A 24,736-nucleotide genomic window follows, 5' to 3' on the forward strand; every position below is an offset into this window, starting at 1 on the left:
TTTTAATATAATGTCGAGAAACTGAACATTAAAGCCACAGTCCCATGACTAATCTCTGTGCCACCGTACACAGAGGTAAAGCCATCACCCTGTTCCCATTTGCCTGTGATCACAGGACATTCCCAGATGCTCTTCCAAAGTTACTGCAGATCAGCATATGGTCTCCAGTTGTGCTGCATGAAAAACATTTTTGTTTTTGTATGTATTGAGCGCATTTTGTAACAACCTATCTGTGTAAATTAAGGAAATACATCCATTGTTTTGTAAGGATTGCGTGTCCATCCTTCTACTTTTCTCACTTACTACATCTCTGGGGCAGTGCATGCTGCATACTGTTGTGCATAAGATATTCTAGGCAAGAACTATGTGTTTATATGTATCTGCAAAGCAGCAAGTGTACCTTGGACAGCACGATATTACTGATACTAATTTTTTTAAAAAATAATTCAGTAAAATTATGCAAAACCATCATAAAAATACTGATTACACAAAGACTGTCAAAGAAATTAATTTGGTCGAGTAAAGGATGACTGTGACACTCTAAATACAACACCTGTGGGGAAAAGTAAGAGCTTGTTTCGCCTACCTATAAACCACTGAGCAGGATATATGTAAGAAGACTGAGAAAAGCTGACAATTTGATTAGGATATGTTCTCCTTGCCCTAGCTGATTGAGACAAATATAATCTCTGGGCTCTATGATCAGCATTTGTAGTTGTTTAATTTTGTGCTAGTTGTGACCTTTGTGGTAACCAATAAATAATTCCTCAAGGAGAGGGCATTAAAAAGGTACTGTGTGTGGTATTTCCTTTCTCTGGCTGAAGCAGCCCAACAGCTTACAGTGAGATTAATAGTAATGCTTTTGTACCTCACTTTGGAGAATCATGACAGCATGATTGAAATGGTGGTGCTCCAAGGTAGCAGAGGTGCCATAGAGCTGAGCTAAGGCTGATCCACTCCTGAAACAGAACACAGGGAGTCAACAAATACCACTCGTCTGCTTACGAAGCAGGTTTCAGAGACAATTTAGGAACGAAAGCATGTAGCCACACTCTCCCTCTCCGTTTCAGCAACTACACTCGAGACAGCTGACAAGATCAAATTACTAATTTAAAGCCAGATACAAGGCATTTATGTTCCAGACCTTGCTAAATATCATCAGCTGGCTAAAGATTTTCCTGGAACTACATGAAATTTTGTAATGCAACTTTCAAAGTGCCTCAGCAATGCAACAGCACGGGCGCACCACTGTGCAGTAAAGACAAACAGTAATGTCCTTGAGCTAGGACCGGCTGTTCTGCTACTACTTTTTAATTCTTAATAGATATAACTACAATGGCTTATAATGGATGATTACAAACTCTTCAAAAAAACCCCAAAACACAACAACAAAAAGCCAACTGCAAATGCAGTGAGGTTCTGTCTGTATGTAAAACCATGCACTTAAAAAAATTCTAAGGTAATTCAAGTGAGAGCAGTGAATGTAAAAGTAAAGTTTAGCATCTCTTTAGAATGTATTTTCTCATCATGTTTATTGTCTTAAAAACAAAATTAGCTTCAAAATGCACAGAGCACGTGGGTTTTCTAAGTTTAAAGAACAAAAATCTATGGAATACAATTATAAAATTGCGAATCGTTGTGAGGTGCAGAGAACAGGACTGGATTGTCAGAAGAGTTACTGTTCACCATTACTTCACTTCTGGGACCCAGCCTAAAGCAACAAGATGGGTTTTCTTTCCAAAGAAATGAGAATAAGAGATTATGCTACAGACAAACAGAAAGAGTCTCCTAGGAGCATATACTATAAAATTGCACCATACTGATACTTAATTATCAGAAGCAGCTATATTAGAGAGAAGGATGTCCAGGAAACATCATCCCTAGAGAATGTGGTGTTGAGATATATAACAGAGCCATTTCAGACAACTGTGATATTGCCTCCATCATATACCTCTTGAACTTTCATCACACAGGACAGCAGTATTGAACACTGAAGATAAAATAGGAAAATGTGATGCTTAAATTTATAAGTCAGGTTAGGGGAATAAATCATAGCTGCTGTTATGAAAACTACAGCTTCTGTTTTCAGGGATGTTTTATACATGTGTGGTAACGTTTGTCTTTTGTTGAATGTCTTCAGCAATTTTTTTATGGAATCGTAAAATGGTAGCCTCCTCTTTGTACTCCATTGTCAAACAACAAGTATAAGTGATAGCAGTCTAATGCTGAAACCTCTACCTTTAACTCAGCCATCCCTCTGCACAAGAGATGTTGTTGTGTAATGTTACAGTGGAGAAGTGGTTAACTTAATCAGAGCCTAAAATGGTCAGGATGTAAATCTTAGGTCTCATTTTTGTAAATTAGGAACGTAAACATCAATCAGCTGAGATTCCTTCCCATTTGTCTCGTCTTTTTTGATTCTCTTCAAGATTCAGCTGCAGAAAGGCATCTAGCAGTGCTTGGTAACCTTTGCACCATGAGCTCTGTCTTTTGAGCACTGCAATTGATTTTCCTTGCTATTGTGATTGAAGATCCAGACAGTGTCATTGTTTCATTGAGACTCTACCACAACACCAATAGCTCAGGAAATGGCAGCTTAGCGAATATCAGAAACATCAGTTTGAGTGATGTTCACTGAGGCAACTCACCCCCAGAAATGCAGCAGCCCGTGCATACACAGATTGCAGCAGAGTATTTTTGCAAAAGGTAGGACAAAATAAGCTAATACAACATCACCCTGTCTTTCAAATATCTTTGGACAACCATCTGATCACTTCCCTGTCACGCTGGAGTATTAGCAGTAATGCGGAACAGACAAAGTTGCAAACGCATGCTGGGATCTGCAGGACAAGAGAGCCTCAAGGTCTCATATTGTGACTGTAGAGGACCTGGGGAACTGAGAAAACAACATGGGATTTGGAGGAGTCTCTGTGTCTGACAGCTTTGTTTCACAGCTTGGCCAGGACGTTGTCAGGGGACATTTCCTGTTGTCCCCCGCGTTGTCAGGGAACACAGATTTTGGAAACAATTTGACCTTGGTCAAGGGAGTTCCCTTACCACTACAGTAAGAAGAAGTACCGTCAAACCTTCCACAAACCTGCTTTCTACCTCACTAATGTGTCTGAGGGCAGCAGCCTGGACAGTAAAAATATACGCAAGTCAGGACTGCTGAATCAGGTCTTAGGCACTTTGAATAGAATAAAGTTCATTTTTAGAATTCAAAATGGTCTGGAGAGCAAGATTTCACATAGGCAATGTAAGAATCTGCCTTCGAGATCCAGCTTCATGTTCTGGTGGGTACCAACCATTTCAGGCAGTGGCCAGCCCACCCCTGCCCACTGCAGCATGTCTCCGAACAGGCTCTGTGTGCTCTGGCGCGTGGGGCAGGCCAGGGAGGAGGCATTTCTACAGACCAGGGACCCTGTGTGCTCCACAACTGACGGGTAGGTGGTGAGGCAACTACTCTGGCCACCCGCTGTAGACGAGATGCATCTGAGCTCCAGCATGATGGCAACGGTTTCATACTCCATAAGCTAGGAATTACTTTATGTATGCTTCCCTATATGTTTTGTGAAAGTTTTTGTGAAAGCATGATTTCAAGTTTTACCTATTTTCTTTTCTTCTTAATAGTTGAACAAGGTTTTGCTTAACATCATGCATACCAGGCAGCAAGAACAACCCAGATAGACAGTTCCAGTGTTTTCTGGATTTAATACCAGAATCAATAATACCGCAGCCTGAAGAGAACATCAAGTTTTGGCACCACATTTCAATAAGCGGTGTCAGTTCACAAGGGATAACACAATCAACAGCCTGATACAAAGGACTAGCCAGCAATTACCCAAAAGAAAAGCGAATGATAAAGACGGATAGTCCCTCACTACGTGCAAGAATAAGAATACTTGGCCTTGGCCTAGGAGGCCTGAAATTCATGGTTCATTCTTTATCCTGGTCACCTTTTGCTCTTCTGTGGGAAAAAAACAGATTAAAGTAATAAGAATTAGAAAACTTACTTGGCTTGGAAGGCATTGTTGGTTCCCCTGTGGTCAAGGTCGTGACATAAGCATCCCACAATCAAAGCTAAAATTTCAATTTCAGTCAGAATCTCCTGAAATCCTGCAGTCTGAGAGCAGAAAAAAAATAGCAGCTGTAACTATCAGTAGCAGAAGAGATAAGTAATGTTAGTCCATTGAGCAACAGTCAACTTCATTTTGATACCATGAACGTTTCAGTAAGGAGAAGATAAATGCTTTATTGTCATATTATATTCCCTGCTGTATGTTAGATGGTTAGCAGAATAGATAACGTCCTTGGAGTGATCTGTTATTATCTCTCTGTTACATTTCCAGCATGCCATTTCTCCACTACCCAGAAGGCACTAAAGGCAAAAAGAGCTGAAAACAAACACCAATAACTATACACTAAGACAGGAACTGGAATTTCATATCAGAGAAATACAAACCAAATTTTATTCCATTTTGAAATTATTGTTCAGAGAAGTACTTAGCCAGATTTCTTCAATCCTGAGGTGACCATCTCAGTCAATCCCTACTGTCAGAGATAGCCGAGATGCTAAATCAAAAGACCTATAAAAGAAACCAGCTAAAACGTACTCTATGGAACTGTTACGAACGATTAAGAATTTGTTATCTGGGACACTCAAAATGAAGCGGCATGATTTAAAGAGGAAATGTCTCACATAGCATACTTCTGCTGCAGACACCCACTTGAATTTGGGAGAGAATTTTGAAAACTGATGTATTGGAATTCCCCACAAGCAGCTCAGACCAGATACACCTGTGTGAATGGGGGAGCTGATCCTAGAAATATTTTTTTGCCACTATACTTCTCCTCGTGGATACTTGCCATAGCGATTTTCCTGCCTGAACTGCCTCATGTCAGAAAAGAAATACTACTGTTATTGCTAACCTCAAGCATCCTGAACAGATCCTGCCTGGAGAAGGTGCTGGAGCCTGGGTGGGACATCACCTCTCTGGTGCCATGCATCTTACCCACGGCAGAAACAATCTGGTTCTTCAACTCTTCAGAAGCATAAGGTCATATTGCCTGCAAAAATGACTGGCTAAGCTGGAAAATCATAACACTTGTCTTTCCACAGTGCCGGTCTCCAACGACACTCCTCAATTAGCCACACAATCTAGTTAGTATGAAAGGGAATTATATAAAAGGAGTATAAAATACATTTATATTGGATGACCAAACCAAGGCTGAACACTAACAGAGTGTAGAAATTGTGAATTCCATTGATTTTCAATAGGGCATAATTTCACCCGCTAGCAAGAAGAGGGTTAAGTGATACAAAGACAGTGAGTATCGGTGGGACTTGATGTCCTTACCTGGTAGGAACTTACAGCCCACTCAGAAATGCCAGTCAATTGCTGCAATACCATGTGAAAACTCTGCTATTCACCCTGAAGACCGCAAATTCTACTTAAATAAATGCACATTCAAATCCAAATAGTCTCTGTTTTCGTAGTCTGAAATGCGGCCACAGTTAATATTTAGGCAGTACAGGGAGCCAAGCTCCCCCAGGTGCTCAGGAATGCATTTCAGTGGGAACTGAGGAAGTGCAGGACTTGCTACAAAAGCTTTATAATTGTGCTCAAAGTTTACCTATCAGAAAAGATGATCAAGTATGAGGAAAAAAGATTCCTTTCATGTAGAATCCACTGGTGTACAGATACAAAGGACTGTTTAATATTATAAAAGAGATTCTCCTGATTTCTAGTGGCATTGCTTTTTTAAGTTTCAGTAACAGCTACCCAGGCAGAGGAAATTCTCTAAAAAATAGTGTTTTCGCTTTTTAGTTTTTAAACATTGCTCTTATAGAACAAATAATAATCAAGGTCTATTTTTAAAAAAGGGATTAAAAAATAGGTTTGTAACTGACAACATGCCATGTGTCAATCTAGAGGAAATCTTCATGGCTAAGTTAAAACAACTTAAAATAGAAGTTTTATAATATAAAATTGATGCTGTAATAAATATTCTTTAGCATGACACAAGCTTTGATTAAACTCAAGGATTCAACCTCTATTGCAAATGCAGGAAAGCTGATTAAGGAATTTATTAACAGTAGCAATATCTCAAAAATAAATGCAACATTTTATTTAATCAAAAGTCTTCTCATTGAATATATGAGAGAAATATAGCATATTTCACTTAATAAAAAGCATTTAATTTAAAACAATGTTACAGTAAGGGGATATCTGCTTTGAACATAATGCAAGAAAATAGAGGATTATAATTCCCCATTTTTTGAATTTACACAGAGAGAAAAAATACATGGCTACAGACGATGGGGTAGTAAAATTTATTTTCACCAGAAAAGGAATGACACATAACTCATGAGTGGCAGCGTCTCCTGTGAGTTATGGAGGTCATTCTTTCATGTGAGGAAATGAATTGCATTCATTATACCTTCCCCACATGTGTATGTTTTGTTATTAGCACACCAGATGGGATTTTAATTTTGCATCGCTTACTTGGTCATTTTTACTTTTTGAAATAAGTATCAATGTGAACTGTGCTAGGCAAAGGCATTGATAATGAAGCCTGGGCTTGATCCTGCGGTTTACTCTCATGTGATGTCCTTAACTCATAGGAGCAGTCTTGCTTCAGTGCTTGTCTCCAGAATATTTGGGCAAGCCTGAAATACAGAAGGATGGCTCGCAGGACTGGGCTTATAATTGTTCAGTGTCTAACCGGAGAGAGAAAATACGTACTTAGATATACAGGAACATACCTTAGATATGCAGAAGCCTGACCCAGGAGTGAAACAACTGGTTTAAGCTTTGTTGGATTTCTGTCGTTTGGCATGTTCAACCCAGCTGAATTTTCCTTCTGCATTCAGTGGGAGCATGGTTGGGCCATTAGAGGCCACCACATTACAGATTAGACATTACCATATGCTATGGTAAGTCCCACCTGAAAATGCCCTAAAATAGACCTATTGATTTATATTTGTGGTGCAGTCAATATTGCTGACTGTCACAGAGAAATCAGGAATAGGGTGCAACAACTGCACAAAGCAGTGCCTTCTTAACCATCAGAGCCCCTCTCCAATGGTCAAAGAATTTTCCCCTTTTTGCAGGTGAAAAAACCAAGGCGCATACTAACTCGGATGGTTCCCCCAAGGCAAATGCAGTAAGAGCAAGCCTTGTGCTATTACTAGTTTCTTGACTCTCTCTTTTGTGTCTTTTTTCACAAGATCAATCTTTCTATCTCTGGAAGGGAGAGCAGCCCAAGTGGATCATACACCTGAACTTAACTCTGTTCTCAGCCAGAGCCACAGCGAAGCGGGGAGGATGCGTGGCGAGTCCAGTGCCATGGGCACATGTGTCCAGCCCTACGCGTGGAATTGCTTGTTTGGTTTATTACCAGGAGTATGGGCAATGAAATGAGCTTGGCTTGAAAATCCCGGATCACTTCCCACAGACAGTTGCACCCCTGTGCTCACTACTAAAAGGATCCTGAAATTATACTTTGAGAACCACGGTCAAAGCAGTTCATGGCTGAGGCCTCGCAGGCTCGCTGGTGGCTGTTGAAGCCGCAGGGATCTGCTTTCTCCCTGCTGGCTGCCAATGTAGTCACCGCTAGCCGAGATGGAGACGCCTGGTGGGAGAGAGTCTTTCCCACCGGAAGAACAGCCTGCCGAAAACCTGGCCTCGGAGCTCCACCTAGAGGTCCTCACGGGTGAGGTTTGGGGGCTCCTCACCCCCTGGCAGCATTTGGCAGAAATTAATGTAATTCCCAGCTGAATTCCCAGGCACTGCTTGACTTTGCCCTTACTCCTCAGAGTAAAAAGCTTTTCATTTTTCTGTAACTTAAAAAAAAGCATGTCAAGTTTATAAAACCTTAAAAACGACTTATGCCCACACATTACCATGAGATTTCATTAGAGATCATCAGAAAGTGCCTGCTGAAACAACGTTAATTCCGCTCAGCTGAACAGTCTCACACCCAGAAGAAGAGGTGACCTTTCTCTCTTGTCGAAGGTCTCCATTTCCTTTGTCTCATGGCGTATGGTACAACTTTGCTACGCCTCCGTAAATGCTCGCAGGAACAAACCCACATAGCTGGGACGGACCTAGCACTATACCAACATCTACCTGCTAGGGGACGTCATACTCTGTTTTTTCTTGCCCGACACACACAGTTGTGCCACAGAGACAATGCCAAATGAAGCAGGACAGCTGGGAACCCACGCACACGACAGCTGTGCCCTGTGAGCAGGTAACAGGCCACGGACTGTCTTCAGTCCATGTTAACACGGCGCTGACCTGTGCTGCGAATGGCACAGGCTGTGGAGTCTCCACCTTTACGGACAGGGTCCCGATGCTAACCATGCCACAGAGACCGGCCAGCAAGGAGAACACAAACATTCAGTGATTAAAAATTAGGGAACAAGCACATGATATCCCAGATAAATAAATACTTGCACAAATGCTATTAATATGACCACTTTAAGGTTCACAATAGATGACTCCGGCCATTAAAACTGAACATGAAAAAATGGAAAAACTTGAATTCTTATTTTTATCTGGAGATAAGACAAACCCAAAATGTAAACTACAGCAGAAAGTGTTGTGTGCAAACAGACATGTTGCTTCTCTTTCGCTGTATTAACCAGAATATTAAACATCCAGGACCACCAAGCTTTTTATTGATACATTTACAAGAATTACCTAGCCAAACACGGATTATTTCATGCAGTGAGGTTGCTGCGGGGTAGGAGAGAGAGCGAGTAAAAGCAGTGCTGCTTTCAACAGAATCTACTTGTATGCTGAGAGGACTTACAGGTACTGGTGGAGATACATGTTAATAAAACCCAGAAGTGTTACAGTGTCCAATGGAGACACAAGATTCACTTAGATCACTATGGTGGAAGATAATCTTAAAACCTTTTAAGGCAGTATCTTCCGCAACTATTTAGATGAAGCTGCATAAGAAGGTAATAAATATCAACATAATAAATACTTCTTCTGGGATTCCAATCTTCCTTGGTTTTGTACCTCCCAATTTAAGAGTCTGAAATAAATGTCAAATCAGAGAGTTGCAAAAGAAAAACATTTTTGTAAGATCAAGATCTATAATAACAAGCTCACTCCAAGACTGCCATCTGTTTTCAGTCACTTTAATGTGCCTGTGATATCACTGTCACTAAAACACTATAAGGTTTTGCCAAATATGTGCTGCCTTAAGTTGAATAACCTAATTCTCTGTGCATTTCTGTTGGAAATGAATGAGCATCATAATAACTAGAAAAGAAATCAAATGTTGGAAAACGTTTAGACAGGTAAGGCAATGTGGCAATAAAAGCTCTTACGGGATTGTGTCTGTAGCTGGATACTTACAGTTAACATGGCAAACATTAGCTGGCAGACGTTGAAAGCATGCCTCCAGTTGTGATACAAAACCATTCGATAATTCTTCCTAACCGTCAAAAGCCACCTACACAGCGTCTGAAATGAAAAGTACAAATTGTATCAGGGCTACTAAAAGTGTACAAGTGGACAGAGCAGTGCCAAGATAAAAGCAGCAGATATCTCTGCAGCGCAGATGGTTACCTCATAGTCAATTTTAAATTTCTGAACCATTCCAAGTTCCATGAACATCCGCAGGGCTGCAGTAATCATGGCATCCACATCAAGCGAGAAGTCATCAAAATGGATATCATCAATGCCAAGCTCTGACACCAGAGGGATGTTTGCTGCCTGGAAATGCCAAAGGGAAACTTCTGATTCAAAACTTGGGTCTTTTTCTGTGCCACTCTTACAAGGAACCATCCATACATCAGTTCTGACCTGCCAATACGTCCCCTGCTTGATTTGAATGCTGAGCAATAAAAGTCTTCATCTGAGAAATACAAACATGTCAAGCTAACAGCAGGGAAACAGTGGGAAGGAGAAGAACCTGATATGAGCAGGAAATATGCTCACCATCCCAACTGGAGCCTGTATACGGCATTTAGACGTGAGAGCTGACCACTTTACAGCTACTGCAGTAACACAATGTATTCCAATGCACATTACAATGCTGTAATGCAAGAAACATCTGGACAGCCAGCAGCTGTGAATTTTAATTGCTACCATTCAGAAATGCAAAGTAAATATACTGCACTGCAGAATTTCTTCATCCAAATGTCTTTACATTCATAAGCATAAAAGTGCCCTTTGCTTTACACTGTTCACTACATGTTCGTAGAACCAAAAAAAGAGTAATACAAGAAACATCTAGCAGAAGTACTTTTCAAAGTAAAATAAAAATAACTTTCAACATGCTGATTATGTAGTAAGTCAATAAACAACAGCAAAAGCCTTACATTTTGCTTTGTCCATGTAACAGCAGACTTTTGTTCTGTTTGTAAGAGAGGAATGAGCTTTTCATGCACACAAAAACATACGAATGAGTCTGCAGGACTGGCTAATGCATACAGCTGCGCGCACAGATGTGTTGTGGCTGGCCCAGTGGCAGCACCTGCAGGAGCCAGGCGGAGGTGCTGACGACCCTCACAGGCTTGTTTGCCCTTCCTTACGCCCCTTTGGGCTTGCCACTCATCTCCCTAGAGAGGGCAGGTGGAGGAGGCCGCATTTGCTGAAGGAGCATCTGTTCCCTGTCTCTTGCAGTGAGAAGGTGATGGCTCAGGTAGAAAACTCGCAAAGGGGCTGGATCCAGCCCACAGACCATGAGCTGGACCATGCTGAATTAGTTAAAATCGCATGGACTCAGCTGGTGTGGCACATCCAGCTACTCACTTGCATAAAATACCCATTTGTTCACGCGACTGTAAGTTCACCTTCACAGTTACAGCTTCTATATGACCATCTTATGGTTTCCTTTTTGAAAACTTGTGTTTTGAAATACTGCACCCTAACTACAACAAGTTTTTACATTGACATGTAAAAAGCTTTTTCTAGCCAAAGGGAAAGTGCCACCTTGATAATTACTTTATGCAGAGATTAAGCTGGTTTAGCTATACCGTGTAAGAGAAGATGGTGTAAACCTACCATAAAATAATATTAACATTGCAGTGTTAACTTACTTGCTAGCTAGAAGAGAAATGTTTTCAGTTCAGCACCCAGTAAAGCATGCCAATACCGCAAAAAGTCATGGCATTACACCAGTAAAGTTAACTGACATAGGAAATACAACAAACCCATCAAGTGTCATCGCAGGACACAGCTGAAGAACCTCTGGAGCACGCAGGCAGAGGTGTAAGCTCTGTTAACTGTATACTTAGTCTGCTAGTGTACTTATCCAGATTGAATCGATTCAGCATCTTTTTTTGAATAATTATTGAAACATTTGAAATACTTCTAGAGCCCAACAGGAGTCACACCTTAACACCCTTTAAGATCTGGCTGAAAAGCTATGTATTTACTTCTGAGGTGAAGAAAGAAAGAAAATACAGTTAGGTGTGAAACAGGAACGCTGGCCCATAGACTGTGCTGTCCAGACCTTCAGCGGCCTTACAAAAATTGTGACTTTTTTATCATTCAGTTATTCTTCAGAGCTTTGGGGGATACTCAAGATGCATACTAATACTTATTCTATGAATACACTCATTGCATAGTAAATACACTCTCTATAAAATGTCTCTGAGGGAAGAAGCATATTTGTCCATCTTACTTGTTTGTTCCTTAGAGAAAAGTTTAAATAACAAAGATGCTGAAACAGAAGCACTTGATTGTAAGTAGACCTACTTGAAATTGTTTTATCGAAACTATCTTTACAAACCTACTACTGCATTTTCATTAACTTTGAAGCGGGCTCTGATTAAAATTTTCACGTTTTTTGTCCTCTTAAAGGAAAATAGGTATTTTCCTTGCTATTTTTTACTGGAAACAAACACTTTTACCAGCCTGTTACAATTCAAGGGAGAACACTTTTCAGTTACCTAACTACAATTGTTCTTCCCTTTGTCAAACAGTGGAGAAATAACAATATATTCCAAATCTATTACAAACTGAACAACAGGATATTAACAAAGCAAGTCAAAACCAATTTCTTCCCACGTCAGTCTGAAACTTTTAAATATTTATGAGGTTTTACATTCCTAAATTTAACAGGAGTGCCATAATCCAAAATAACTACTGAATTAATAGCCAGGAGATAACATTTGTATAAAAGAACCATTTGCTTTACAACAGCAATAAAGGAAACAACAGAATTATGAGTGTTGAGACTAATTTGAATAATGTTAAAAAATGATATGTTGTGGGGCTGCAGCAATATTCTGGCTGCACCTGGCATTGTCTGTCCTCAGCTTCTTATGTTGGAAATGCAGCAGTCCAGGGTTTATAGGAGAGCAGTCATTAAAACTTCATTTTTTTTAATTACAAAGATATAAAAAAAAATTCATAATACAGAATATTAAAACATATCCATCCCCGAAATTTTGCTGCACTGCAGGACAAATTCCAGTGGATTTCTTAAAATAAACAGCAATAACAACATTCTCTTCCAGGAAAACAGAGGGGATGAAAGTACCATGACAATAAGAGGAAGGGGCAGGCAATTAAAATTCATGTTACAGTGAAATTATTTTTTAAAGCACCCCAGTGATTTAGAATCACTTAAAAGGCTTGCTTCCTTTTGAAGGTTTTGAAGATCAATTTCCCTTTTCTAAAGACAACTAAGAACATTATATTCCGAAGTCTTTTTACCCTGCGGACCAAGCAATTGCAACACTCTTCATCCTCAAGAAAAATTCACGACTCTTCTGTGAGCTTATGGTAAATTAAAGCCGGATGTGCCTCCTCTGGTCACATCTCCACACCCCTTGGTACTAAAGCAAAAATTTGTCTTGAAAGGTACCATGAACACAAGTTAGGCTTAACATGTGGAAGGCAACTAGTCTTGCCTAATAAAGTACAAACTCAGCAGTTACCAGACTAGGAAACTATCACCACTTGTAGGCAGCTTGAAGAAGAGGATGCCACGCCCCCGAATGAGAGCATAAAGACAAGGTCTGTGGCTACCCCATACTCAGATGTGCACGGGGTGGGGTGGGATGGATACAGGAAGGAGGAAAAGCACCTTTGTACTCAATTCAGGATCGGAGACAGATTTTCCTTTCCTCATTGCTCTTTGCTCTCATGTACGTTGCTTCACAGCCTGCTTGGTATACGTGAACAGCTAGGAGACGAGTGACTGGTTGAGCCTTACCTTATATCAGCCATCGCCAAAGGGCCATATATCATTAACGACCATCATACTTCCAAATACATGGAACACCAAAGTGGCTTCTACCAACAATAAAGTCCCAATTCTGGCCACTATAAAAGACGGCCCATGGGAACAGAAAAAAAATGTTTCTGGTTCAGTATTAATAAGCCTTTGGGCTGCTGTGGATGAACAAAACCTAAGAAGGAAAACTTTAGAAAACTAAAGAGTCAAAGTTTTAGGGAAACTTTGAAAGGCTAAATACTTGAAATAAAAGCTACTATTTGATTCTTACACCTTAGTGCTGCTGAAGACAACTATTTCACAGTTTTAGAAGTATGTATAAAACATATGCTGTATAAATTAGTTTCTTTATATTGTTAGCATACAACTAGATAAGAATAAAGATAAGCATTCATACTTGTTTTTTCTTCCAGGCAGTATATGTTCATGCATAAATATATGTCAGAAAAATGCAGTATAATATGCACACACATATAGACAGAGCATTTTACAATATTCTCACTGTAAGGGCTGAATGAAGCAATCACAATCAATCAACACAAGCAAAGGGGGAAACTTCTGCTGCTCGTACTGAACATACTTCCTGAATGAGAGAGAGGTTTTACATTCAGCTTGGTTCATGTTACTGCAAACTGCTTTCCTTTTAATCCTACTTTCAGTTTCTGTCATAAACCACATTAGTACCTTCATAATGGCCAATGCTGCTATTGAGAAAACATATGCAAAACATACCATTAAATGCCCTCTTACAAATTAACTTTACATCAGTTTATAGTTATAAATAGTACAAGAATGATCCCTTGGAGATGGGTGAAAAGAAAGGGGGCAAGCTTCCTGTCCTGAATAACTTATATAATATAGCTTATGTGCTATAAGCTCTTGATAGGTGTCTTGCTATTTTAGGATCGGGAAACACATTACCAGTCCTTCCAAACAGGGAAGAAACTTTATGGATTTCCCTAATGATTCACACAGTTTTACAAACCAAACTTCCTGGGTGAGTTGGAAGTCTAGTTTTCAGTACGTGAAAGCTATACTAAGCTAAAGTCTTCTCATTCCAGCTAGTCAGATGTACTGCCAGTGGAGACCAGCAGACAGGTCACATGCTGCCAGCATAAAAAATGGTCAGAGGGAGGTAACTCCTTATGAAGGGAAAAAACGTATCATGTCAGGAACAAATATGAAATAGCAATTTGGATATTTAATAATCTCCTGTAGCAGAATTTGGTTCTGAGACAGTCTGGGTCAGTGGTAGAGAGAGGGCAATTTCAAGGTGGTGATTACATTTTGTCTCATCTTGCCATAATCCTCTTATTCCATCCTTATTTCCTATAAGTTGGCACACACTGATAGGCAGCTTAAGGAGTTTCTTAAACAGAAGATACCTACAGCTCAAGGGTTTGATTATAATAACTTGATTCAGCATTACACGTTACATGAAAACACAGTTTTTGGTACCATATATTTTGATACCACAAAATAACATTCTACAGATTAACAGGGAAGGCTTACTAAATGATTTTGCACTAACTCTTCTAATAGCATATTCTTTGTGATCTTATATATCCATATTTGATAATGTGATAAAATCAGATGTAAGGAAACTGATGAGTTCTTCAGAAAGCATTCTTTCTCCTTGTAAAACGTTCACTACCATGGAAGCAGTCCAGCTAAACGTAGAAAACACTGGACTGAAATCCTACTTTGCTGGGTCAGCTTAAACTCTCTGTACTTCAGTTTTACTACTTGTGTGGATAAGACATCAGGGCTTATTGTGTGAGGAAAGCATTTTGAAACCTACTGATAAGTACATTTGTATAGCTTTATTAAAAAAAACCCAACACATTATGCCATTTGGTATGCTCAGCTTCTTTCCCATGCGGTATCAGAACTATTCTGTAACAATAACTTCCACTACTGAATACAGTCCACTTTTTATATAGCCCTATGGACAATGACATGTGGAATGGTTAGCAAGGTTTCCTAATCAGAAAATACCGCCAGACTGATGCAAGAAAAAGTAACAAGAAACTTGAGTATATGTAACACATATAAAGATATCCCATGAAATATATGTCCCAATGTAGCAAAAGAATAGCAAAACAATCTGGTATGCCTCTTAACTCCCAGGGGCACTGTTTGAGTCAGGAGTCCATGTGCTATGATTTCAGTAGTGGATCAGGATCTGACCTCATTTATACTCTATAGCGAAACTGGAGCTTCAGACAACGTGACATACACAAAAAAATAAGACTACCCTTTCAAGTATCTCTTCACCTAGAATCTCTCTCAGAAGATTAGGAACCGAAAAACCTTAAAGGCTGATCATCAAAACCTGCACAAAGCATCAAAGTGGAGAATATTTAAATGCGATGCCTTCTTTATCTGTCTATCAAGCCATACTGGAGACAGTATTTTCTGATGGCAAAGATTTTTATTTATAAAGGGTTCTTTTCACGTGTAAAGGCCTCTAAAATACTTGCTTATATTTATAGCTGCAGGCATCTTTTACAATTTTGCACTTCTCCATAGCCACGGAAGCCTGTTATGTTCCAGTCTGACACATTTCTTACTCTCTCCAAAGGGGAAAGAATCAAATGTTTCAGCTCAGGGATGTTTTAATGCCCAGAGCAATCCAGCTTTCAAAGGCCTCCATCCGTTACCGCAGACTGTGGATGGTGTCTCTCTGCCCTTCACAAAGCTGAGTTAGTACCTCTTTTCCAATGACCAACCGCAGCAGAAGCAGGACAGCAGCATTTAAAGGGAATTTTATAATATTACAGTAAAGGGGAGTGGGTGTGGAAGAGACTTAAAGCGTGCATGTGTATTATCCTCTGGATTTTGATTCTAATGATTTTTTAACGTGATTATCAAAGTAGCATTGCTGCTGCCTTTGGGAGTGAAATCGCCCAGAATCACAGAATCATTTAGGTTGGAAAGGAGCTCTTGAGACCAGCCAGTCCAATGCCCTTGGTTCCAGCAGGGTCAAAAAAACCCCAACTTTATTTGCCCTTCAACAACTTTCACCAAATTCCAATTCTCTGAATGAGGTCACTGTATGAAGTGGGACTCCAATAACCACAACTGGAGACTGGAGTGAGATCGGAGTGGGGCTTTGGACTCATCTGAAGGCAGTTGAAGGGTGAAAACATGAGATAAGGAGATGTCATGCTGCCATATAAACACTCTTTGCCACTGGCAGATCGACCAGACTCCCTGTTTCTTTGTGCCAGACTCTGTGAATGTTTTATCTAACAACTGTTCAGATATAAAAGACATCAACAGTCTCTAGAACAGGATTTATGTAAGGGCTTCAGAGTAGCCCAGCAGATAAGCAGAGGGTTGCAATTGTGAAATCAAATGCCCAAGCTCTGCCCAAAGTCCCACAGTAGGTGTCTGAGCCCTTTGCTGGAAAAGGTCATTCGTTGCTTTAGTCAAAGTTTTACATCTGTAAACCGAGAATAATGCTGCTCTTGCATCCAGCTTCAAAATCTGCAGCTGAAGCACGTATATGTGGTGCATACTGCTTCATCCTCAACTGGCAAATTAACAGCGTAACATGTAATTTAGACATGAAATGTGGAACAAAGAAAGTTGCATTTAGTCTTGTTTCAAAAAGTTATATTTGGTTTGGCCACTTACCAAGCATAACTACTGCTTAGTATGAATACTGGTATTTACTTTAATTAAAAGAGAAACTTCATGGCATTAAGGAAGTTATTTATTCTGCTCCTTCTATTAGAACTAGAAAAGTAGCCATTAAGCAATATATCACTATCAAATACAGCATTTTAGGAATTTTTTTTATTATCATGCACTGTGGGCTTGAGACAAAAATATGGTATTTACTTTCTGCTTTTAGTATAAAGCTATATGTGCCTGAGAAAAGGATTTGTCTTCTTACAATTTTATTTTTAAAAGGGCAAGGGAAGATAAGTTATTACAGCATTACACATGCTATTTCCAAAGGTAAGCCCAGAATTACAGCTAAAAACCTGAAAGTATTTTGAACATTTCTGATCAGTTAATCAATCCTGTCCACTTTCTGAAACTGGGACCCATCAAAAGGAATAATAAATTTCAGAGATAAAAATATTACATTTAAAATTTTGTTACAAGCTATAACAGAAAAGACACAAAATATATTATTTATGTTGCTAAAAATCAATCCTTGATGTTAAAGTTGTTTCCTAGTACACAGAAACAAAATATATAGCAGCCTATAAAAAGAACAAGAAATTTCTACTTTAAAAGAACAGAGACATAAAATAAAAGCAATTAATGGTCTGAGCATCTATTATTCTTAAGGCCAAAAGTCCATAACCACAGCAGTCTATGACTGGAGTTATACAGGGCATGCACATCCGACACAATGATCTCCCAAGGCGCGCAGGGGAGTGTTCATGTCCTTTTGGCTTATGGTGATTAGGAAATAACCAGTGTGTCACATACTACAGGCTAGCAACTGTCGACTTTTTATGACCATTGGTGCAGATGAGAAGCTCATACAAAAGGGTCTATTCACTCTCCGTCCCAGAATTTGAAACACACACAAGCAGCAAACCTAGGGCAAGTATTTCTCAGTGATACAAGTGTCAGGCATGCAGGCTGCCATTTCCCACAACAGCCTTACTTGGTTTTGGTAGGCAGAGAGTCAGCTTTATTGCTCCCATGAAGAACAGAATGGGTAATGCAGACTGACCCCCTCGTACCTATAAATTTGGGAGGGTGAGGGAAGAGGGATACAAGGTAGCCTTCTCCTCCACAAGACTACCTAGGAAGGGGAGGGAAGGCTCTGGCTGCTTCCTTGAAGACTCAGAAGTGGAAAAACCTGATTAAGGGTGGAATGAGCAGGGTCAGGGTTCCTTTCACAGAGGATACGATGCAAAGGCACAGAGAGGAACTGGCTCATTTGGTGGCAAACAGCCTAAATCGTGCCCTGCAATTCTCAGTTGGACACATGGTGCAAGAGCGCACATGAAAGGGAAAGAAGTGAAGGCGTTACCAAGAATAGATGCTAAAAAAAAAAAAAAAAAAGGAAACAATAAAACCTCAAAAACCCCACCTGTGCCACAATACTATATACAGTGGTATTACGCTATTTTCTATCCCAATGTACTCCAGCAGCACTCACTGCACCCAACCCAACCACCGGTCACGTGCCACCGTGGCGGTGCTGCGGGAGTGCACAGCAATGGCACCGGACGCTGTTCTGCTGGCCACCGAAATTTTCTTTCTGAGCACCTGCGACAAATCAGGCTGGCAGTACAGTGACTGGTGGTGAAAGTTATGCAAATATATGAATGGGCTACTGCTCCACTGGGGAGAAACTCCTATTTCAGATCTGCTAGAGTGACAGCTATAGCAGAATATTGTCAAGTAGACAATAAATAATATCAAAAACACCTTCAAACTTACAACATATATTTACAGAAAAGCTACAGAGGATGTTGCAGTGATTATCCTTAAAGTGTGTTTTATCTTTGTCTTTTTCTCCTTAGTTTCTGTCAAGTTCTGACTGCAGGTATAAAAGAAATCCACCTGTCCTATTCTGAATCCATAAATCACTCATGAGGAGCACTCAGGACTGCCCAAAAGAGCATTCTCCAAAAACACAGAGCTTCATCTTACTACAGTTTAGCAAGGCAAGAGGGTTATCCTATGCGAGGCTTCTGCAGGGTGGACTGTGAACTCAGAGCCCAACTCCTCTCCCTGTAGCAGAATGTACATCCTCCTCAGCACCCTTCATCCCACAAAGCACACCAGCAGAGAAAGCCTGAGCACCCAACCCTCACAGCGCTCTAGTTCACACACAACTCACAGCCTAATCACCACGTGTTTTCTGAGAAAAAATAAAATGTACAGATCCTGCTCTTTCAACAAAAACAAATAATAGGCACTTAAATCTTATATTTATTTAGCTCTTTACTTTCTACCTATATATTACTAGCTTTATAAATTTTCTTTAAACAAAAGTTGCTTTCACCTATCACTATTTTGAGGTGAAAGGCTGCAACACAGCCCTAAATACTTGTTTCTTGTCATTCATGAGGTTCTTAATGAAGGTCTTATAATACATGTTAACTGGCCCCCTGTGAAAATACCCGTATGATATCTGACCAATATAACTGTTCCTTTTCTCCTAGACACCTTGCATCTGCCAAATTATGTTTGAATAATTTGAATGTTTTGAATAGAACGTCTTATCCGATGCTTAGACGGTGCTGCAGAAGGGCTGCAGCATCAGCTGAGGAGGTATGAATGTCTGCGTGACTCCATTTCAGGGGCACTGAGGATTGTCCTTGCCTAGCACAAAGCTGTGGGGTGCACAAATACCTCAGCCACCACTGACTCAAAGAGAGAGGCAGTTACTTTGCAGACAAGTGAGAAATGAGCCAGGCAAGGAGCTGGATATGGGACCCTACTGGGGCTGCACTGCTGTGCTACGCAGCACCCAGCTCACCAAGGTCTTCCCCAGGTCACTGCCATGCGACCATGGGGCAGGCACTACCCACAGACCAGGTCTTGCCACAACTCGCCATGGTGTTGCTGTGATTACGCCATTTACAACCTTTCCTTACCACCACCCGCAGCAATGGGTCTCCTTCAGGGGAAGTACAGATAACACAAGTAGATACCTGGAATCAGTTCATCAGTAGAGTTTATGAAGGCCATAAACAGAAATAATTTTTTGTTGTTTTGGGGTGGGGTTTTTTGTGTGCCCATAAGCTTGTTGTATGCCTGGGACAAAATACATGCTGCTGCATGGCAGCACAGAAAGCAGGGTTAGTTGAGTTACGTTTAAGCACACCAAAGAGGATGCTGTGTGCACGGAGTGGGGGGTCACCAAGGCACTGGAAAACACTGATATCTGATGTTCTCAGCTTTTTTGTGTGTGTTCAGAGCTGGGTGTAGCTTGTTGCAAAGCACAAGATGATGGAACACTTCACAGAAATGGCCTCATAAAATATTCAGTTTCCTGTTTTTGCCTGGGGTACAATCTGCACATTTACCATACAGTTGCAGCAAGAAAGAGAAGTGCTAGAGTCTATTTCTCATACATTTAAAGTGTTTACAGTTTAAATTTGAAAGACTAAAAACGCAGAGCTACCAACATAATTTCTCTGTTAGAAAGTACATTTACTCTGCCTGGGATTGTGCCCAGACTAAACCAAGAGACTTTTGAGACTAAAACAATAGAGGAGTCCCCCCCAGGCAGACAACGAAACAGTGTAATAAATAACCCGTAGAAGGTTGCAATCGCAAATATTTTTTACATAATATATGCTAGATACAGTTTTGCTTGGCTGACACAGGTCCATATACCCCAAATATGAATTCATCTAGAAAACAAGCGTGCACCCATGTAATTTTTTCCTTCAAATAACCCTAGAGCCTAAGTTAATACTGCACAGGAGCATGGTCACTCACACACTCGTGTGGGAACAGGTCTTTCAGCACAGCCTCACTCTTACCAGCTGATGAAGGAATGCAAAGAAAAATTGCCAGATATGAGACTGTGGACGTAACATGGCTGAACCCATGAGGGTATCTCTCCTGAGTCTCTTGGTGACTGGCGCAAGAAGGACACGCTGCCTGTGCTGCTAACATATTCTACTACGTGCACACACACAAACATTATGATGGAGTGAAATTGCACTGGTATTGCCTTTTTTCAGGATTTTACAGCTTAACAGAAACACTGCTAGGCGATCAGCCTTAAAGTGGAGCAAGGATGGCACCCAGTGGCCAAACAGATTCATCTCAAAAACATTTCTCATCTGTTTCCCATTTTTCACTTTCAGGAGTTTTAATTATAAAAAAGGTTCTAGGTCTAATATGAACTCGTTGGCAATGTCAAAAGCCTTTAAAGGACGCTGCCTTCTTCCTTTGGGGGACATTTATGTTTCCTTTTGTAAAATATTTTGTAAAAAAACCCACCTATAGAAATACTGCCATTAATAATTTAAAATCAATACCAGTAAACATTTATGACAAAAAACTGTTTGCAGCCAGAACGCTGTATAAGGCAAAAACAAACAAAGAAAAGCATTTTTTCCTTTTGTAGGGTATATGCTAGGGAAAACGAGATTTTTTTTCCTAGTTTTAAAATCAGTACAACTACTAAGGAACTTGTTTAATTTTAAAATTAACATTGATAATATTAATGCCAATTAGAAAATTTCTATCAAAATAAAGCTTGGTGAAAAGCAACTTGATTTTTTAACCAGAAAATTCCCATTTATAACTGTCAGTCTGCTGAGTCTACAAAAGGAATCCAAGTACAGATAAATAAAGAATAATTTTAAATGTGAAATATTATGCCATTTTCCTGGATTTCTTTAAAGAATTCTTTCTTCCATGAGTTAAAACAACAGTACAATGGTCTTACTGGGCCAGTCTGGGAATGCAAGTCTCAGAACAGTGAGCTATCGCATACAGGGCTAGCCCCAGGGATGTCTATCAACTGCGTGGGGAATAATTTGCTCCTTATTGATAGCAAAAGAACCATGATAAACCCACAGTGAAGAACTCCTAAAGTACCATCACTTGCTGAAGCACCCCAATTTTTTAAATTATTCTGGTCCAATTTAAGTGCACAAGTCTTTGCTAGATAGATTTTTTCTTCCTGTTTGAAAGCCTTTCCAAATATAAATTCCCAAGTCTGTCACTGACTGAAGCACACTACTTTATTTGGCAAGTGTTGATTTTTTGTTTTTAATCATTCATCAGATATTCCTCAGGCTTGCATGACATTTTAAATATATTCTATGCCTTATCACTTTTTGCATTGTTGTTGGCTAAATGGTGTAGCAATGTTGAACTGTATTTATTCCTCAATGCTTTCCAGCTGACGAGAGATTCTTGTGGAGTATGATGACCAATCAGATTGAAAGACAAACAACAGGTCTGTTGGATAAGAAATCATTTCACCTTCACTTGTAAGCAATACTACGTCCCCAACAACTGCTATTTCTAATTTGTTTTTCTAAGCATTCTCAAGTCCTGGACCAATTGTGGTTTTGGATATGCAAGAAATACAAAACTTCCCATGTAAATAACAAAATGCAGTATTTGAGAGCAGCAAAGTAGCAGCACACCTTTTTTAGTATGGGTAAATTAATAACCATAAGTGTTTTATTACTCCTCTGCTAAAAATTTCTGTTGCTGAAGTAACAGTGTATTAATGTGTATAATTACTAAGAAACTGAAAAACAGCGACTATTAAAGGCAATAAGTCAGTAATTTTTTTAAACTACTTAGAATGTTTTTTTAGCACTGTAAAAGAATATTAGAGTATAGCAGAAATTCTTAGAATTATTATCTAAATCAATTGAAATCTATTTCAGCTTTACAGAAGGCGGCTTTTTTTAAAAAGTAGTACAAAGACCGGTTTTGACCATGCACGTAATTTTAATTTTCTGTTATTTTCAGTAATTGAAGTTTATTACTTAAGGTATTTAGCAAGGAGATTTAAGCTCTGGTCTAACTATGAAGTAGCTGATCTTAGTAGTAGTCATTTATTATTTAGTATTTCTAGTTACTGTGTGTGTCTTTACTCTGCAGTCAGAATATCAATGTTGATTTTTCACATTTTGTTTAATCCTAACACTAAGCTCCCCTTCCTTTTAACCTACAGTGTAAATGTATTCAGAGATTATTCTGTATAGCACAAACACTTAAGAATAGATAAATTTTGCCTTTGCGTATTAAAAAAATTCCACAGGAAGTTCCTTACTGACATCTCCATTACGCCCTTCCCCTGATGTAATCCACAGACCAGAACCTCTTCCTTGCTGAAAGAAGTCTATCCCTTTTAAAAATTCATTTAACAACCTGTGCTAAACTCATAAATGAACAGAAAAAATTGTCTGGGCATGGATATATGATTAAATTGTGGGCTTTTATCTAGCTTTCAGGCCACAGGTTTCTTTCTTTTGCCTTAACTCTCTCAAATCGTATATCGCTTTTCCTCAAGATAAAGATTTTTTTTTTTTAAACAGGATTTACTTATCTCCTACGCTACAAAATAAACTGGTTTTGCGCAGGCTTATCATACAAATGCAACACAGTTGCATCATACAAATCTTTTGCAGTCAGAAAGCAGAAATGTTGAAATCTTTCACAGAGATGTTTTAATATTTATGTCCCCTCTTTGCAGATGGGAAACCAAAACATGAAGAAGTGCCCTGCCCTGCTCAGGTGATAGGACAACACAAGGGCAAGGAACCTGCCCAGTTAGACTACAAATATTCAGAGGTGGGCAGACGGGGTAGATGTACTCCTCATGACCGCTATAACCTCCCTTTACCCCTCTACCGGCAACAAAGAGGTCTGGCCCCTTCAGAGAGCAGCTCAGTGCCTGAGCCTCACCAGGTGAAATTACTCCTTGTAAACCCTCGCCCCACAACATCCTGGAAAATTCATATTTCATCTGCCCTGGAAGGAAGGGAACATTTTACTCCGCGAGCTCCATGTTTTCACCTGGAAATAATAAATGTGGTCATTTTAGAAATACAAGAGGAATCCTTTCAGTGACCTTTTGCAACAATTTAATCTCATCTTCATCCACTACAAAGCCAGTAAATTCAAACCCTGAAATTTCAGTAAAACCAAATGTTTAAATTTTTGAAAGCAAATTAAGAACTCCCATTAGCTTTTTCTATTAACTATCCCCAGAATTAGGGTAGATATTGTAGAATAACACTAGTCTAGCTCCAAAAGTAATTCGTAAACAGGTGCCTCTCACACCTCTGACACACTGAAGTCGTCCAACTGTCTTTATTTCTGATAAAATGCCTCATGGAAGAAATTAAAGCAAAAAACCTCAGTTATTTTTCCACAAACACTCATATTGTTCTTTTATATGCCTTATTCTCAATAAAACCTATCACACTGGAACAGGTTTCATGATGATAATAATATCTGTATGAGAAGGGCTGTTGTATTAGGAGAAGTGCACCTGAGAATCACAGGTCCCGGCACTGATACAAGGAGCTGAAGAATAGCTTAGCAGGATAATCCAGAAATGCTTCCAGGGGCAGGTGGTTGAGAAAGGAAAAGAAACAACTGGTACTAAAACAAACAGTTCAGCAAACTTGGGAGTTTTCAAACCCTGGTATCTGCAATTTCTGAGATTTAAGACAGTAATGATCAAGTCAAAGCACATTTCTATTCATTTTAAACATAGGCATAGCCTCTTTTCTGGGTGGTAAAAAGTGATGCAAAGAATGTAGTTTCCTATTTTTTTTTTTCCAAGCAGTGCTGTTGGAAGGCACTGATTAATAACATAAGAATAGTTGTATTGTGTCAGACCTAAGGTCCTGTACCTTACCTTTGAGAGTGACCAAGAGCAGGGAACACTATTTGAACTGAGAAAATATACTTCCTTGGTGCACTCTCAGCTTCGGCAAGCTGCACTTCAGAGATTTCCTGAGCCAGAGATGACTGTCTTCGTACAACAGTCCTCATTTGCCTTTTCCTTCTGTTAATTCATCATTTTTAACTCATTAACATCTATGGT

At 39.6% G+C, this 24,736-nt stretch overlaps 1 protein-coding gene across 1 annotated transcript in view; it reads right to left on the reverse strand.

Moving 5' to 3' along the window:
- The window catches only part of PDE11A (phosphodiesterase 11A), a 79,343-nt gene that overhangs the window by 28,469 nt on the left and 26,138 nt on the right, over positions 1-24,736 (reverse strand). Inside the window, exons 9-12 of the mRNA XM_009574663.1 lie at positions 9,591-9,737; positions 9,378-9,485; positions 4,014-4,123; positions 869-959 (exon numbers count right to left, since the gene is read on the reverse strand). Coding sequence (XP_009572958.1) covers positions 869-959; positions 4,014-4,123; positions 9,378-9,485; positions 9,591-9,737 — 456 coding nt within the window. The remainder of the gene's footprint in view (positions 1-868; positions 960-4,013; positions 4,124-9,377; positions 9,486-9,590; positions 9,738-24,736) is intronic.

Source organism: Fulmarus glacialis, unplaced genomic scaffold (assembly GCF_000690835.1).
Source record: "Fulmarus glacialis isolate BGI_N327 unplaced genomic scaffold, ASM69083v1 scaffold6483, whole genome shotgun sequence".
Taxonomy (NCBI): domain Eukaryota; kingdom Metazoa; phylum Chordata; class Aves; order Procellariiformes; family Procellariidae; genus Fulmarus; species Fulmarus glacialis.